Source organism: Helianthus annuus, chromosome 10, assembly GCF_002127325.2.
Source record: "Helianthus annuus cultivar XRQ/B chromosome 10, HanXRQr2.0-SUNRISE, whole genome shotgun sequence".
Lineage (NCBI taxonomy): Eukaryota > Viridiplantae > Streptophyta > Magnoliopsida > Asterales > Asteraceae > Helianthus > Helianthus annuus.
In genome coordinates, this window is record NC_035442.2 from 74,661,712 (window position 1) to 74,681,051 (window position 19,340).

At 40.2% G+C, this 19,340-nt stretch overlaps 2 protein-coding genes across 2 annotated transcripts; one reads left to right on the forward strand and one right to left on the reverse strand.

Moving 5' to 3' along the window:
- Positions 1-6,802: 6,802 nt before the first annotated feature.
- On the reverse strand, positions 6,803-8,730 carry LOC110881537. Its single transcript, XM_022129761.2, has 2 exons — positions 7,678-8,730; positions 6,803-7,127 (listed from the first exon to the last, which is right to left on the reverse strand). The coding sequence occupies exons 1-2, from the start codon at positions 8,728-8,730 to the stop codon at positions 7,065-7,067; spliced, it is 1,116 nt and encodes a 371-aa protein (XP_021985453.1). The 3' UTR covers positions 6,803-7,064.
- Positions 8,731-17,983: 9,253 nt separating this feature from the next.
- LOC110881538 lies at positions 17,984-19,030 on the forward strand. Its single transcript, XM_022129762.1, has one exon. It carries the CDS (start codon positions 17,984-17,986, stop codon positions 19,028-19,030), a length of 1,047 nt encoding a protein of 348 aa, XP_021985454.1.
- Positions 19,031-19,340: the final 310 nt, after the last annotated feature.

Here is a 19,340-nt window from a genome sequence, read left to right on the forward strand (position 1 = left end):
TTGAGCTTCAGAACTTTACGTACCCTTTCCTCTGTCACTTCCACTCTTTTGTTGCGTACTGTTGAAGAGATTCCTGGTTTGTTGTTTATTGACTCCAGCTTTACGTTTTCCCAGAATTCTCGAATGTGAAGAGGATAGACAGGAACGGAAGTCTCTACTGCATGACCAATTCTACTATTGCGAACCCATTTCGATACATCTTCGAAGTCAGTTGGTACGTGATCGAGATTTATGCTCTGGTTATGCTTGAGGGTTTTATCCCATTCGAGTACTTTCACCATACTGCACAGAAAAACGAAGCAAGTTAGAGTGTTTGGATGCCAGATAAACTATGTACGAGACTAGAATATACATAAGGACATAAACAATTAAAAAAATTTACTATAAGGCAATTTCGCTTCCAGATCAAAGCTTTCTTCGCTAATGATGGTCATGGACACAGATTACCGGATTGATAAGCCAAATTCGCTGGCGAATTTAACGAAAACAAGGTTTTTGACCCGTAACTGATCTGACAGCGAAGATCACGATCTATCTCGCCAACCGAGCGAAATAGAGTATGTGGCTCGGTGCTTGAACTCGCGTTCAAGACTTGCGGTCTTCGCTGACTTCGCCAACACTTCTGATCTTGATAACTAACAACAAATTCGCTATGTTCGCTGGTGGATCAGACGAGATTTCAAGTCAATACTTCGCTAGCGAACATAGCGAAGGTAGCGTTTCATTAACGGAAATGATTGAACAGCGAGGATAGCGAATTTGATCACTATCCGAGCGAATCAAACCGCTCGCTGATTGCTCGAACTCGCGTTCGAGTCTTTTGGATTTCCCTTAAAATCACTGACCTCGCTATCACCATAATAATTTCGCTGTGTTCATAATTTTCTTGAAAAACCCTTCTTAAAACTCATGACTGTTCATATCCAATTTATCCTTAGATTACCAGAAAGCCTAAACATAACAATTTGACAACTACTGGTACCGGGATATATACAGATGCAAGCATAAGCAAGATTCACCATTTCTAAAACCGATTCAATAACCGATTCATTTACAATACCCACAAAAACTAACCCAAACCCTTAACCCAAACAACTTGTTTGAAATCTGCCATGATCTGAAATTTAAACATGTAATCATTTAAACACAGAACCGTAAACTGAACAAGCAAAACACACCTGAATTTCTTTGATAGAATGAAGACTTGTGTTGATGATTATGGTATGAAAAACAGAGTAAAGAAATGAAGAGCGGGTGATATTTGCGATGAAGTGGAGAGGAAGAAGTAAAAAATTTGAAAAATGACGGTTAAAAGGATATATAAGGGTACGGTCAAAAAGGTAACCAGCGAACTTATATGTTCGCTGGTATCTTATCTTCGCCGGCTTATATATAGTTTAAGAAAAATTTGGTTTTTGCTTGAGGATTTCAAACGTTCTCGAAAAACGTGCCCGTTTAAGTTTTAAAGCCTGTTTATTTTGGGTTATTTACAGTGATGTAAAAATTTGGGCCATTTTGACTCCGAACTTCAAATGTCTTGCTCTGCGAGGATTCATTTAACTTAGAATTTCCTAATATGTCCGACACTTACCGAACTTACCTGTAGAGGATCATACTGCCAACACTTGCCACATTCTTTATATATTATTACTATTATATTACTAACCAGGGCACAAGAAAAACTGTCAGTATGTTTGTCCGCTTAAATCCATGCATCCTTCTTTCAACGTACCTTCGGAGAGCGTATTTTATCATGTTTTTGGTAATTTTGACAAGTCTTCGATGGCCCCCACACAAGCTATTGAAAATAGAATCATTACGCCCTCGTGAGTCCCACATCAGGACATACCCCCGCGATCAGGGTATGCACAAAGATTCCTCATAACAGGTGAGTATATTGGATTCATTCTCTTCAACGATAGATCGGAGATCAGGTCTGTACTTTCGTACAACAGAGATTCCAGGAACTATCGAGGGTTAAGATAGATGGTTCGGCAAACAGGTCAGTACCATCGTACAGCAGAGTTGCCTACTGATCTATCAGATAGATTGGCCAAAGATGGCACTTATTATGGATTTTTGGCCAATAATGGCACTTATTATACAGGGTTTGGCCTCCTTTTTTTTTTTTTTTTTTTTTTTTTTTTTTTTTTTTTTAATAGGCACTTATTGGTAAGAGAATATCATAGTATTTGCGTCTAGGTCAGTACCATCGTACAGCAGAAGAGCAACTATGATATCCTCCGAATGAACTCCCAATATAAAGACCCGAAATCTCAGACTTTGGCAATCCGTCAACGCAAGATTCAAGACCATTAAGCCATATGCCGCAACGTGTTACCCACTGAGAAGCGTAATGCCTGAGAAAAGCCAGAATTCTTGTGTAGACATTATGTTCGGCTCCCTACCAGCAGTTTACTCGTCGGTGTTGCTGAATCTACCGACACATCGTTGCTTGGTACCCTGATTGTATATTGTATTCTGTTCAAAGAAATGACAAAGTGTTAGCAATTTTCTATCACTTCCTCTAACAGGAGTCTGACATAAGCGTCGTCTGACATAAGCATCCTGTTTCAAGGATTTTCTGAATATCCCCCCTAAAATTTTCATTTTCGTAAGTCCATTTGCCCGAAAATAAAATTTTAAACATAAAATCTTTTTGGTAGGCGACGTCTTTCAATATCCATTTTATTTTCAACAAGCAAAAACGTTAGTATTTAAATTTTTTTTTTTTTTTTTTTTTTTTTTTTTTTTTTTTTATCAACACAAGCTTCATTTCCAATCAAGGAAATTGACCATCTCTAACCAGGTTACCAACTGGTTAAAACGAGTTTTGTCAAAAGCTTTCGTAAAGATGTCGGCACGTTGCTGTGTCGTATCCACTGGCACCACTTGAATGTAACCCTTTTCGTAAGCGTCTCGAATTGCATGAATGCGGATTTCGATGTGCTTGGTTCTGGAGTGGTGCACGGGATTCTTCACAATTCCCAGACAAGCCTCATTGTCGATGAATATCGGAGTCTTCATGATGTTGATTCCGTAATCCAGCAACTGATTCTGTATCCAGAGAACTTGTGAACAGCAACTGTATGCCGCAGTGTATTCCGCTTGAGCTGTCGACGTGGACACTGTTGTTTGCTTCTTGCTTTGCCATGAAATCAGCCGATTTCCCAGAAATTGGCATCCTCCTGAAACCGACCTTCGATCCACTTTGCAACCTGCATGATCGCTGTCAGAATAAGCAATTAAGTCAAAATTACTATCTTTAGGATACCAAAGCCCTAGTTTTGGTGTTCCTTTCAGATAGCGGAAGATGCGTTTTACGGCAATCTCATGGGATTCCTTTGGATTTGTCTGGAAACGAGCGCAAAGACAAACGGCCCACATGATATCAGGTCTGCTTGCTGTCAGATACATCAAAGATCCGATCATTGAGCGATAGAAAGATTTGTTCACTGACTTTCCCTGAGGATCCAAGGTGAGCTCTGTTTGGGTGGCGAATGGCGTGCTTGCCACTTTGCAGTCATTCATGTTATATTTCGAGAGAATGTCCCGAATATACTTAGCTTGATGAATCAGAATTCCATCCTCCCTTTGCTTCACTTCTAAACCCAGAAAGAAATTCAGTTCTCCCATCATGCTCATTTCGAATTTTGCCTTCATGATAGATTCAAATTCTCTGCACAAGTCCTCGTTTGTTGACCCGAATATGATATCGTCCACATAGATTTGGACTAGCATAACATCTTCCCCTACCTTCTTGGTGAAGAGTGTCATGTCAATCGTTCCTCTGGAATAACCACACTCCAGAAGGTATGTGGACAGAGTTTCATACCAGGCGCGTGGGGCTTGATGTAGACCGTACAGTGCTTTATCCAACTTAAAATAGCGCCCTGGAAAATGAGGATCCTCAAACCCAGGAGGCTGACACACGTAAACTTCCTCCTTAACTTTCCCGTACAAAAACGCACTTTTGACATCCATTTGGAAGACCTTGAAGTTTCTGTAGGAAGCATATGCCAGGAATATTCTGATCGCCTCCAATCGAGCGACTGGAGCAAAAACCTCTTCGTAGTCGATCCCTTCTTCTTGCCGAAAACCCTGCACCACCAATCGAGCCTTGTTCTTGATAACCACCCCACGATCATCCATCTTGTTTCGAAAGACCCATTTTGTACCGATAGGAAACTTTCCTTCAGGTAGATCTACGAGTTCCCACACTTTGAGTTTCCTGAATTGAGACAATTCTTCTTGCATCGCTTGAACCCAGCTGGAGTCTTGAATAGCGTCTTCGATGTCACGTGGAACTGATTGTGAAAGAAAGGCTGCGAAGAGACCTTTGTTGATGCTAGCTGACTGCCCTCGAGTACGTACTCCTTCTTCCACTGCTCCGATTACATTTTCAAGAGGATGGTTTTTGTTTGTCTTGTAACCTGCATTTGTCAGAGATTCGATTTGCTGCGGAAGGTTGGTGAAGTGTTCGTCGACATAGATTATTGGCGGATCATCGTCTTGAGTCGGCTCATTCACATTTGCCTGTGAAGAAGAAGCACCATTTTCTTGGGTGTTCTCAGGCGAAGTGTGACCATTTGATTCATTCACAGCCATAATCGGATTAGCAGATGATGGAGATAATCGAGTGGTGAAAGGAGTGAAACCAATGTCAGACGAGTCAAACAAGGGTTCAACTTGAACGTCTTCAACTGGCTCAGGGTCAGACTCAGTTTCCGGAATTTCAAAGTTATTGAAGATCACACTCACATCATAGAACCAGTCAGGAGTGCTTCCAGTGTTGGTGTAATTTCCTTCTTGAAAGTCCACATAGTACGATTCAATCACCATCTTTGTTCGTTTGTTGTAGACACGGTAGGCCTTCTGAGTGGATGAATACCCCATGAAGTAGCAGATATCACCCACAGCTTCAAACTTGACAAGATTATCTTGAGTGTTCAACAGAGTGCACGAACATCCGAATGGCCTGAAGAAGTCTATAAGAGGCTTTCTTTTGAAGAGAAGCTCATATGCTGTCTTTCCATGAGGTTTCACGATGAGCACCCTGTTCAGAACGTAGCATGCTGTATTAACTGCTTCAGCCCAGAAGATAATTGGAAGCTTGGAGTCCACCAGCATGGTTCTTGCAGCTTCAATCAACGTTCTGTTCTTGCGTTCAGCGACTCCATTTTGCTGAGGAGTTCTGGCTGCACTGTATTGAAGATGAATTCCTTTTTCTGCGCAAAATGATATGAAGGTCTGATTTTTGAATTCAGACCCGTTGTCGCTTCTTATGGACTTCACTTTCCGTTTGGTTACGTTCTCTATCAAGGGAATGAATGCCTTCAATATTTCAGCAGTCTCGCTCTTTGCTTCAAGAAAATATACCCACGAAAAACGAGAGAAATCATCTGTTACAACCAAACAATAAGAGCTTTTAGCAAGACTTTTAACACTGATAGGACCAAAAAGATCCATGTGCAGTAACTGAAGTGGTGCAGAAATCGTGTTCACTGCTTTGGTCTTGTGAGGTTTCTTATGCTGTTTTCCCTGGGCGCATGCAATACATTTTTCAGAAAATGGAAATTCTTTAATCGGAAGACCTCTAACTAAGTTTAACTTAGATAGTTTATTCATATTTTTGAAATTGACATGGCCCAGTCGTCTATGCCAAAGCAGTGACTCCGATTCTGAAGCTTTAGAGATAAGGCATGTTAGATTGTCATTTGTCTTGGCATTCTTCATGTTGAGCACATATGTGTTGTTCTGTCTTGGAGCAGTAAGCATGATCATTTCTGCAGGAACAACATAACCCGGCTTCAGGAACAGGCATTCCATGTCATTGAACAACACTGAGATTCCTTTATCACACACTTGAGAGACGCTCATGAGATTATAGCATAACTCTGGAACATAGTTGACATTTTCCAGCGTGAGAGCTTCGGATACTACATCGCCTACTCCAACAATCTTTCCTCCCTTTTCGTCTCCGGCAAAGGACACGAAGTCGCCATCAATAAAGCGGAAGTTCTTCAATAGTTCTTTTAACCCCGTCATGTGTCTTGAGCATCCGCTGTCGACGTGCCAGATGTATTCCATGAGCATTCGAAGCCATTTCTGGAGCTTATTCTGATATATACAAATATACAAATATACAGATTAGTTTGATTTAGGAACCCAAATCTGTTTCATTTCAAATCTATCGTGGTTTTGACCCACTTTGACCTCTTTTTGTTTCCAAAGATACGCAGTTGAATCAACCAGATTTTTAACAGATTTCTTAAGATAATTTAGTTGCTGCGTGACGTTTGTAATAAAATCATGTTCTGGTTTAGGAAACTTTTTGGTTTTACAATGTTTCGCTGTATGTCCTAAATGACCACAGCGAAAACATCTTTTATGTCTGGGTCTTTTGGTGTGAGAAGATGATGTATGTGATGAGAGTCTTGAACTTTTTGCTTTCTTCATTTTCTTGTCCACTCTGCTTTCATCTTCGGGAAATTCTTCATCACTGTCTGAATCGAGTGAGCTTTCAGACGTGTTGTCCTTGCTTGAATTTTGTTCTTCACTTGCTTCACAACTTGAACATTCGAAGCTTTCATCACTTGTTGCTTGATCTTCAGTTGAGATTTCTGAATGCGAACTTTCTGATGTCTGTTCATCTTCTGTGGTAATGTCGCTTGATTCTACATTATCTTGATCTTCAGTAGCTTTCTTTTCTGATTCTGTCATACCTGTTCTGGAAGGAATAAATTCGGGAATTTCCTTTGTAAGGAATTTTCCAAAGCTATTCCTTTTTAATTCTGGCACAAATACAGGAGATTCACAAGCAACATTATCATCACGACACGCATAATTCAAACCATGACATTCAGACACATAAGGTTCATGATCACGGGTCTCAAATGTAGGCACATGGCCCTTACAGTCATCCACAGATTTAGTTTTAGGCACTTGGCCATTACAGTCATCCATCCTACTTAAACTATTACATTCATCCTTAACATTGTTTTTAGAACAATTCCAGACGAACCAGTTAACGGTGGAATAACTGTCGCCTGAATAACCAATTCCTATTTTTGACCCTCCGCAGTCTCCATCATCATCGCACACATCTTCTTTACACTCAATGGAATCTGCATCGCTTTTAGAACAGTTAGCAGTTGTCTCATTTTCATAAAATTCATTTTGTTCAACTGAGGCCTTTTCATTTATGAGATCATTTTCGGGATGAGGAGTAGGCATAGGCACGTAGTTTTTGCTGTGAGGCGGAAAGAAAAGTTTTCTTTCATTTCCGTGCCTATCCTTATAACCAATCCCGTCTTTCACAAACGTTGGTCGTTGGCAATTTTTGATGTCAGTAAAGGCCTTTTGACTGACATTCCATTTATCTATTATAATCTGGAGTTTGTTCTTTTCATTTAACGCTTTTTCTAACCTTTCAGTTAGATCATTTATGATAAAATCTTTTCTAAACACAAATTCTTTAAGAGTTTGCATTTCAGCCAAAGTTGAGTTCAACTTTCTCTGATATGCAGCCTCATTTTGTTTAAGCTCATTATTAATTTTCAAAGCTTTGTCCTTTTGCCTTTCAAACTCCAGATTTAGGAATTTATAATGTGCCACGACATCAACGCATGCTTCGGAGCATAACTTCTCCTTGAAACTAAGTGGAATACTATTTACCAAGTCTTTGTCAGCCTTCTCTTTTGATGCATCTGCTTTCATGGCTGTAGCTTGAACTTTATCCTTTCCTTTCTCAGCATCTTTTTCAGCTTTATCACCAGACTCCACTGAAGGCAGAATACCTTTCAATCCCTGGTCAGCATCATTGTTTCCAGTTGGGATTCCCGTTGTCTGCTTCTCAAAGTGCTTTGCAGATGATTCACTAGAGATTTTGGCCATCAGTGCTTTGTTGACTTGTTCCTTAGCTTCAGTGATCTCTTCGCTCCAGTCATAGTCTTCAACAACCAAAGCCTTCGGCGTGCTGGGAGAAGCGTTGCTTTTGTTCTCTTCGGCAGCGATCTGTTTAGCAGCTGGAGTAGCTTCACTGTTTCCCTCTTTCAACATCGGACAGTCACGCTTGAAGTGTCCAAGATTCTTACAGTTGTAGCACCTCAGCTTAGACTTGTCAAAACCAGCTTTTCCAAGACCTAATCGCTTGCCTGTCTTGTCTTGAAACTTCTTCAATCTCAGAGTGATCATGGCCATTTGCCATTTCAGATCCATTTCTTCCATATCATCTGGATCAACCTGATACATGTCTTCGGCAGTAAACATCTCCTTCCTCAATTCCCCAGACATAAGGGCTTCATAGCTGCTTAGGAAAGTGTTGAAGAGTGCCACATTCTCGGTTGAAACTTTCAGTTCTTGAGTATCGACAGTGATCGTTTTCTCGACAACTTGTGGGGCTTTAGATGCGCTTGCGGAAGCATTTCCATAAATAAGATCAGAAGCTTGTGGAGTAATGCCCCCTGAAGCGAGAAACGCTACATTCTTCAGTCCTGCTGAAGGTTGAGTTGCTTTAGGTTGATATCCAGCAGTGTTCATCTCTCTCTTGTTTACGTCCATTTCAAATGCCCTTAGAGTGTTGATCAGATCTGTCAGAGTAACAGGATTAGGATTGTTGAGGAATTCCTTCTTGATCATCATACACTGCAAGCTCCATTCCTTGGGGAGCGAGTCAAGCAATTTCTTTATTGCGGCACGATTGGTTACAGGATTTCCAGCTTTCTTCATTTTGGTCATCATGTTTAGGAAGCGGCTAATGTGATCAGACAAGCTCTCTCCACGGACTCCGCAGAACATGTCGTATTGCTTCTGCACCATATCTCTCTTGCTTTCGATCAGTTCTTCATTTCCCTCATAGTACTCGATCAATGCATTCCAGAGTGCATTAGCAGTTCGGTGTTCTTCAAACATGTTGCAGTCGTTTGTTGATAAAGCCATAGTTAGAGCGGCGTGTGCACGACGATCACGCTGAATGAGGGCCTTGTCTTCGTCAGTGAAGGTGGTAGCATCGTTGTTAGGAACCACCGTATCTCCTCTAACTACCGTAGGAACGTGAGGTCCGGCCGTAACGGAGAGCCACAGATTGTAATCCGTGTACTCGAAGAACGATTGAATGCGAGTTTTCCAAGTGCTAAAATCTTCCGCTCCTTTCAACTTTGGTGGGCGAGTTGTGGTTCCAGTTTCAAGTTCCGCTTGAGCGATTGGACTTAGTTGATTTAGCGACATTTTTCTTAGTTTTTGAGGAATGTGTGCTGAAACAGGCTTTAATTCGCTGACAAACCAGTTAAAATCGCCGACGAGCGATGTAGATTGTGATCTTCTGAAAACTTGTTCGCTGTCTTCGCTGATCTGATATCTGGCTAGTTCGCTGTTCTCGCTGTCGAGATGCTAGATCCTGCACGAACAACTACGCTGTCTACGCTGACAAATCAAACATCAAACGGAGTTAGATTATAATTGCCGGAAACCGTGATAGGAACGCTGTGATTCGCTAGCACGGTTCTCGAAGTCGCCTTCGATAAAATCGCTAATGGGTCAAATGATGCTATATCGCTGATGATCAGCAAATTTGCTCGAACGATAGTCGGCTAACTTGCTGATTATGCGATGAAACAGACAACGATTCAGACAAGATCGCTATCTTCGCTACGTTTAATGATTATCTTCGCTATATTCAAAAATTATCGTCGCTGTGTTCAAAAATATCGTCGCTGTATTCAAAAATTCATCGCTACATTCAAGTTAACTTCGCCAACCAGAGGGTTTATCACGAACTAAAACCCTCTAATCACTCAAAAACAGTCCAAAAACCATGTTTTGATGCATCAAAATGACCAAAATGACTCCCTAACCAAGTATTAACAACAACCTATTCATTAAACACACCAAATCAATCCATTTTAAGCCCAAAAATTTTAAAAACCTTGAAACTTTGAAAAACCTTCAAAAGCAATGAGAAATCTTAACAAGAACACAACAACCAAGAGCACAAAGGCTCTGATACCAAATTGTAGATCCCAAAACGTATCCGGATCACAGTGGTTGGTTGTTTTAGTCCAAAACACCTATTGATTAAGTGTTTGAACTATGAATAGTCAAGAAATGTCAAGAATGAAGATGAAGGTGAAGCTAATGGATTGATGAATACAACTAGTGTTGTATTGAATCCAAACAGAAAGATATAACAATACACAACCTTGGAAATCAGATTAAAGCTCAACAAGAATGTAAACAACACTTCTATTGCACCAAGAGCCAAAAGCTTGAGAATGTTACAATGCTTGGGGTATTTATACTAGTGTCCTGACTAACCAGCAAATTTATAAATTTGCTGGTATCTTAACTACACTAGGTCAGGAATATAACTTCTAGATAATTACAAAAACAACCCCTAAACATTCAAAATGCATACAAACTACAATTAAACTGATCCAGCACAAGTACCAACGATCTCATATGCTCTAACATAAACCACGTCCAAGACTGAAGTCAAATGTGATCAAACTTGGACATTGACAGGTAGTCCGTAGGACAACCCTTAACGGTTATAAAGTATAATTTAATCCCGCATTTATCCATGTATTTATCTTGAATTGGATAACTACGGTTGCTTGTGTTTCAGGTACATTCAGGGCTTAAAAGTGTGGAAATAAAGCTTCGAATAGACTCGACTGGATTGGAGATTGAAAGACAGAGAATAAATGAAAAAATAAAATTTTGGAATTGAAGAATTAAGAATATAACATGATAGAGGACGAAATTACGAGAACGTACACGAAAACGGCGAAAAAAACAGAGTTGAAACGAAAAAGTTATGCTGAAAACAAAATTTCATGCTGAAGCCCACCGTAGCCTACGGTGGAGGGCGTAGCTTACGGTGGTCCCTGACATAAATTGTCACCGTATGACAGTTTAAACCACCGTAAGCCATTCCAAGCCACTGTAAGCTACGGTGGCCACCGTAGCTTACGGCGCTGACCTGCGTAAATGTGTAACTTCCACCTTTTAATGCGAATTTATGGTGTCTTTTCATGTCCAATCAATCCCATTCGGTTACATACACTTTGGAGACGAATCTTGGTTGTTCTTTTGGAGCTTGAAGACATGAGGATTCATTGTTCTTTTGTTTCTAACTTATTTTGAAGATCAAGACTTTGTTATGGTGTTTGTTCAAGCCATGAGTGGCTAAACTCTTGATGATTCTCTTTAGTTGAAGGTTTGCATAAGACTTTATGTTTGACTTCCTATTTCTAGAATAACAAGCTTTATCTTTATGATGTGTTTGTTATGGTATGTGATTGCTTTGTTGTAAATTGTTGATTCTTATGTTAAACTAGTTTAAAACCATACGTTCTTGGTGCCGTTGGCAATTGAGATATCATGGGTATAATTAGGTTTGGGTAAGGGTTAATTGATCATCGGGTAACAACCTCACATTCTAGGAATCTGAGTACTTAGTTCCCTTTCATCACTACAAGTAATCACACATGAACTATGTCTATGTAGTTCTTTCTAGTGGAATGATAACATAAATGTCAAAGCAAACCGGAAACTAAAGATGGTCATTTGTCTCTAATTTGTTTACAACCAACACTTTCATTTTGCAATTAGAATAGTAACTTTAGTTTTAAAAATCAAATCAATCAAACCAACTCTTGAAATTTACTTTTATTACAATTAGTTTAATCTTAGTTAACTTAGATACACTTCTAAATAACACACATTCCACAAACTCCCTGTGTTCGATACCCACTTATCGCAATCTATTAGTAGTATTTGGATTAAATTTGATTGTGACCACGACATCACGTCAAATTTTGGCGCCGTTGCCGGGGAGTAGTGCGCAACGTGTGTTATTGTTGATCTTTTTAAGTTTGTTATTTTTCTTGGTTTACGTTGGGTGTGTTAGTGTGCAAGTATTTACATGTGCATGCGTACTAGGAGCTCTCACAAGCTATCACCATTGGCATTTGATCCAGAAATTGAACGGACTTTGAGAAGAAACAGAATTTTGCTACGAGAAAACAAAATCAGTGGTTCACCAACAACACCTACTACACCAATTACACCACTTAGATACATGGATCCACCACCACCACCACCCACTACGTGTGAGCCTATACCACCATTCATACCATCTTCAACACAACCATCACCAAATACTACCATTCCTATAACCACACCAGAAATTAAACCAACCAACACTACCTTACCTGAGAACACACAACCTGAATACTCCTTTAGTTACAACCCTACATCATCCGCTGTTCCAGCTTATTCAACATTTTTCCCAACATCCGGCCAACCATCATCATCACAAATATCACTACCTAACCTATACCAAACCGGTCCATCTATTATCCATTCTACTCCATTCCAACCAAGAGTAAAATTTCAACATACTTCAGGAGCAAGACAAGATGGGTTCGATGATGAGTTTGAGGATGACTTTGTGGGATATGATGAAGAATGATACCTGTATGGGGGTGATGGAGATCAAGGGGAGTATACCTATGTTCAAGGTTAAAATCAAAGAATGTCAAGTGTTGGTGGGATTCCTCAACAACAAATCATACCTCAACAATTGCCACCACAAGGTCCACCAGTGCAAAGACGAGTTCAACAACCTCATGTGGGGTCGAGTGTGAAAGCACCGGATCGATGACGAACATCAAACATTGCACTTGATTCAAGACATGAAGAACAACATATGAAGAACAAGATAGAAATATGTAGAAGATGAATCTCTTTATTGATGAATCAGTCATCACAGATTACACAAACCAAAGGAGTATACATCATCTACAAGCTTGTTTAGATCACAAAGATCTAAACCCTAGCTTTCTCTCACTAACACATAGTCTCTCTCTCTCTAGAATTCACACCAGGAGGATGAACGAGTGGGAGAGGTGCACCAAGCTACAAGAGTTGCCCTAATCTACACAATACACACATATATATAGGCTAGGGACTAAACCTCGGACAAACCAATTCTACACCAAAACTCTGACTTTTGCCCTAAACATAAAACTCAGACAAAAGTTCTCCTAAAACTTGGACAAGTTGTCCAAGGATAAACCTTGGACTAACTTTCAAGACATGTACAATAAAGACCCTAACAATTGGAAGGCATGCACTTTTCACCCAAAGTGCATTAACAACTCCCCCTTGATCAATGCATGGTCTTCATGTGGTCTTGAATTCTTCGTTATGGTTGACTTTAACTTGGACTTCTGCTTTGGTTGACCAGAACTGATAAGCGACAATTACCCGGCAGGAACTGCACTTACAGTCTCCCCCTTAACTGTTGCATCAGTTCTGTGTGGCATCGATAATCTTCAATCACCGGATACTACACTTAGAGACTCCCCTTTAACTGAAGATATCATGTCAGCTTTCAACTTTGGCTGAGACTTGATCTTTTAGGTAGAGCACAGTGATCTTCAACCCTTCTAATTAAAGACTTGCTGACGATCACTTAAGGCCGCTTTGAGAAACCCGAAGACTCCAACATCAAACACTGTAGATCCTCCCCCTCAAACTACTCCCGAATCAAGTTAACGCGACCCGACCTACAACCACATGTAGGAATATCGCTCGATACATTAATCTTCAAACCTAACCAGTAGCAGAAAGAAACATTGGATTGCCAATGCCCAACCTTGAACACTTCAAACTTCACAAAGACATGAAGCTCAGTTCGATAAGTTAATAACAAACTGAACTTTGTAAAAGTACATCCACCATCTTGATCAAAAGTCTTCAACCAAGTGTCTGAAATCATTTCATCTCAAATCTTCAAGATCCAATCTCGTATCTTCACAAATCCACCAATTACCCGATGACTTTCGTCTCTGATCTCCCCCTCAATGTAAGAACCCCTATTTCGAGAATCCGATCAGTCACCCAACTTGGAAGAGGGACCAAGAAGACTAATCTTCTCTACTCTAACCGGCAAACGATAAAGGCTTGACCTTCAACTAATTGCCACACGAACAATTTGCTTCATCACGTCAACACTTGATTGAACCTCGAACAAACTTGACAAAACTCAATCATACACGAGCTATTTCACGCACAAGCTTTATATTCAGAAAGAAAACAGGAACTTCAAAATTTTTACTCCCCCTTTTTCTTTGTAAACAAAACAAAAAAAAAAATCCAAGCAAGTCTTATTTTCTTCACCTCCTCACTTGATCCGGACAACATAAGTACCATAAAACTTTTCGATAATCCGAAACCGACTTCAAGTCTTCAAACTACGCATAATTCTGACTCTTAGTTAGTTATCCGGTACCCCAGGTAACCCGGAATAACTAGAAAAACTCGGAACATGCACAACTCGAAACTTCCGAACTACACAAGCTTCTAAACTTAGTTAAAAATCCGGTACCCCAGGTAACCCGGAATTCTAGAAAATTCGGAACTCGTAAAACCCGAAAGCTCTTGAAAACTCGAATCAGATCATCGGAATAGTACTTAGAGTAAAAAGAAATTCAGAACAAGCAAAGAAATCCGAAAAACCCATAAATTCGATTTTTTTTTATTAAGATATTATCATTCAATCAAATCATGTGCCAACTATCGCCCATCATTTTTAGATCACACGTGATATTCCAAGAATGACAAATATTAATTTCCATGTCTTCTTTCAAGTGAGCCCATGATGAGAAACTGACCTATTCCATAAACCAAAAAAAAAATGCAAATCTACATCATACCTAGATCAACTGAGAACATGTGGCCAAAAAAATACTCCAAACATTTAGTGGGGCCCAACCGTCACTCATAATCCTTAAACCAGCGAATTACTTGCCACATTCACATTTCAAATAACCGTCATTGTCTTGTGGGCCCAGGGAATAAATTATCCCAAGCCCATGCAACCTGTGACATCCAAACCCTAGTCGAAACAACAAAGTCAGCCGCCACCAATATTCCTGCTACGTCACCCTTACGTCAGCAGCACTAAAACCCATATTCTCCATCTTTCCCGACGACAAATTTACCGGCGAGACATCTATTCCACCAAATGACCTTTATACCCTCCTTCTTCTCCATTCACTTCAAACCCGTCGATATCCATCACCATCATCTGCTATCTCCGGTGAGAATTATAAACCACCGTGAATCGTCGTCAACTCTGGCCGTCAACCACCTTCTGTTCATTACCTTAACTCGACCGTAGTTCACATCATCCGCCATCACTGGTCACCCACCGTCTTCCTCCTTCTGCCTCCGCCCAGAACCACCGTCAACCACCCTGACTAAAAAAAAAACGACTCGATCATCATCAACAGCATTAAACTGAACCGTCAACACCGTGTAGCACAAACAACTGAAAGCACATGAAACTCGGACCAGTTGATGTGAAACTCGGACCAAAATGTCGGAACTGGTTAAAAGTCGTACTCAATAATACTGAATGAACTCAATAATACTGAATGAAGACACAATTAAAACTCGGAAAACAGATCTCATAGTAAAACTCTAACGAAGAATGTATTAAAACTCGGAAAACAGATCTCATAGTAAAACTCGGAACAGATCCCACTGTAAACAGATCTCATAGTTTAATTGATCTCATAGTAAAACTCGGCATAGGGAGTCCGAGTTTAATTGATGTATTAAAGGTCGGAACAGATCCCACTGTAAAACTCGAAAAACAGATCTCATAGTTACCTGGCATAGGGAGTCCGAGTTTAATTGATGTATTAAACCCGGCATAGGGAGTCCGACTTAACACTGATGTATTAAAGGTCGGAGGAGATAGGAACTATATTAAACTTCGGACTTAAAACTCGGAGACAACACTAGACATAAAACTCGGAAACATTAAAAGAGCTCGGAACAGTTTGATTTCAAAACTCGGTTTGTAAGACTCGGAACATACAATTGTTATCGGAATACATAAAACTCGGAATAAAGAACTGTATGCTTAAACTTCGGAACCATGAAAAGAAAGGAAACTCGGAAACATATCTGACAAAACTCGGACTCAGTTAAAAAAGCTCGGACTAATGTTTGCTAGATTAAAAAAAAACTCGGACTCAGTCGGTGGAATATATATACTGTAAAAATTCGGAATGAACTGTGAAAAACTCGGAGTTAACATATAATTTACCATTCACGAAAAACAAGGACAGAGAATCTTTACACTTGAAACTGCAAAGAGTTCAGAACTTTTGCAAAACTCGGACCAAAAAAGATATCAAAACTCGGAATAACAGTTTGGGCGAAACTCGGACCGAGGATGTTCTTCAAAAACGCGAAATCCTTAAAAGCTTGGAACAGTCACTTTAAACACACAGTTAACAAAACTCGGAGCCATGATTTTAACAGACGAAACTCGGAATACCTTCAATAGAGCTTTTATCTGAAACTTAAAACTCGGACAAATCGTGACCATTAAGGCTCGGACAGAAGAAAAATATAAAACTCGGACATGGTGAATATGAGAAACAAGTCTCCGGACTTTCTCCCTAGTGTGACTTCACACTAGTTCACCAAAACCCCGGAAACAACAAAACACAGAGTTTTAAAACTCAGACAAGTTTAACACTAAGAAAAACTCGGACAGGGCAATTTTTGGATCAAACCTCACATCTGCAACAACTTGGAGAACAAAACAACCACGAACAGCTTCATTTTCTTCAACTTTTCTGTATAATCTTCAAGTCTTCAAGATGTTTGGCAGAAACAAACATCAAATCAAGAGCAATGGTGATTAGGAAGGCGGTTAGACCATTCTGAATCGGTAACCATGCTTTGATACCACTGTGAAAGCACCGGATCGATGACGAACATCAAACATTGCACTTGATTCAAGACATGAAGAACAACATATGAAGAACAAGATAGAAATATGTAGAAGATGAATCTCTTTATTGATGAATCAGTCATCACAGATTACACAAACCAAAGGAGTATACATCATCTACAAGCTGGTTTAGATCACAAAGATCTAAACCCTAGCTTTCTCTCACTAACACATAGTCTCTCTCTCTCTAGAATTCACACCAGGAGGATGAACGAGTGGGAGAGGTGCACCAAGCTACAAGAGTTGCCCTAATCTACACAATACACACATATATATAGGCTAGGGACTAAACCTCGGACAAACCAATTCTACACCAAAACTCTGACTTTTGCCCTAAACATAAAACTCAGACAAAAGTTCTCCTAAAACTTGGACAAGTTGTCCAAGGATAAACCTTGGACTAACTTTCAAGACATGTACAATAAAGACCCTAACAATTGGAAGGCATGCACTTTTCACCCAAAGTGCATTAACAACTCCCCCTTGATCAATGCATGGTCTTCATGTGGTCTTGAATTCTTCGTTATGGTTGACTTTAACTTGGACTTCTGCTTTGGTTGACCAGAACTGATAAGCGACAATTACCCGGCAGGAACTGCACTTACAGTCTCCCCCTTAACTGTTGCATCAGTTCTGTGTGGCATCGATAATCTTCAATCACCGGATACTACACTTAGAGACTCCCCTTTAACTGAAGATATCATGTCAGCTTTCAACTTTGGCTGAGACTTGATCTTTTAGGTAGAGCACAGTGATCTTCAACCCTTCTAATTAAAGACTTGCTGACGATCACTTAAGGCCGCTTTGAGAAACCCGAAGACTCCAACATCAAACACTGTAGATCCTCCCCCTCAAACTACTCCCGAATCAAGTTAACGCGAACCGACCTACAACCACATGTAGGAATATCGCTCGATACATTAATCTTCAAACCTAACCAGTAGCAGAAAGAAACATTGGATTTCCAATGCCCAACCTTGAACACTTCAAACTTCCAATGCGGCAGACGATGGTAATGTTCAAACTTCGAATCAAATTTATGATGTTTGTGCGCTTTGTAATGAGTTAGGACATGCAGCTGAAAATTGCCAAGGAGTGGAAGGGCAATATGAGGAGGTGAATGCATTGCAAGGGCAAGGAGGGGGTGGTAGAAACTACAACATGAATTTCAATACTTACCACCCCGGTTTGAGAAACCACCTAAACTTTAGATATGGAAATCCCTCAAACCAAGCTAACCCAAATTTTCAAGGAAGTCAAGGTAACTTTGCTCCACGCCAACCATTCAATAATCAAAGTGGGTTTTCGGGTCAAAGTTCTTCTGGTGGAAATGAGGTCATGGAGATGCTTAAGGCAATGCAACTAGAGATGCAGCGAAGAAATCAAATGGATGATGTTCGCATGCAAAAAGATGAAATCCGTGACAAAGCTATTCAATCGTTGACCACTCAAATGGGTCAACTTGCAAGTGACGTGGCATTATTGAAGAAAGCAAAAGGTCAATCACCAAGTGACACAGTGATAAATCCCAAGAACACAAAAAGCATTAATATCAATGTCGTAAACACCGTTCTTAATAATGACATTAATGAAACATTTCTTACTTCTTCTTGTCAAGTGAGTGCAGGTATAGGAAGGGATGCTGAGGTTGAAACGGACAAGGAGCGTGGAGCACCACTTGTGCCGATTCGAGTGGGAAAATTAAAAATTCCCCATGCATTATTGGATTATGGGGCGAGTATGAGTGTGCTACCAGGTGACTTATATGATATGTATGATTTTGGTCCGCTTCAGGAAGCAGACACCATGGTGAGTTTGGCGGATGAAAGTTGGAGGCGTCCACGGGGAATGGTTAAGAATGTTATGATTCGGTTGGGAGAATTCGAATACCCGGTGGATTTTCTGGTTTTAGATTATGCTACTACCATGATGGCGTCACAACAAAGGGTGATTTTGGGTCGACCGTTTCTCTATACGGCAAATGCTCAAATCGATTGTAAAGAAGGAATCATTACCATGACCGAAAAGAACCGTAAGTTGTCATTTGATGTTCATACTAAGAAGATTAGTTATGAATCTATTGAAGAGAAGGGTAGAGAGACTAGTGACCATATGAGAAGTGTGCATCAAAGAATAAAAACAAACAAACCACCAGGGTGTGAAAGAAGTATGAGGGTTCGAGCAGGTATGCAGTTGACTATCCACTGAATGGACATTTGATGGATGCATTTCAACCAATGACAAGCTACAGTGAGGGAGGTGATAGGAACTGAATCTTTGAGCCACCATAAATGGGGGTGGCACGGTCTGTCTGAAGACTTGAAACTTAGCACTGCTCGGGAGGCAACCCGGAGTTTTATATTGATCTTGCTATTTTTTTTATCTTTCTATGTTTCAGGGCTATGGCGACATTCAAGTGTGGGAAAGATGTGCGGATATTTGTGTGAAGGTGGTGATAGGAAGTCAGATTATCTACAACATCTGTTGTGTCAAACTTCACCAGGTCAATGTACTCTTT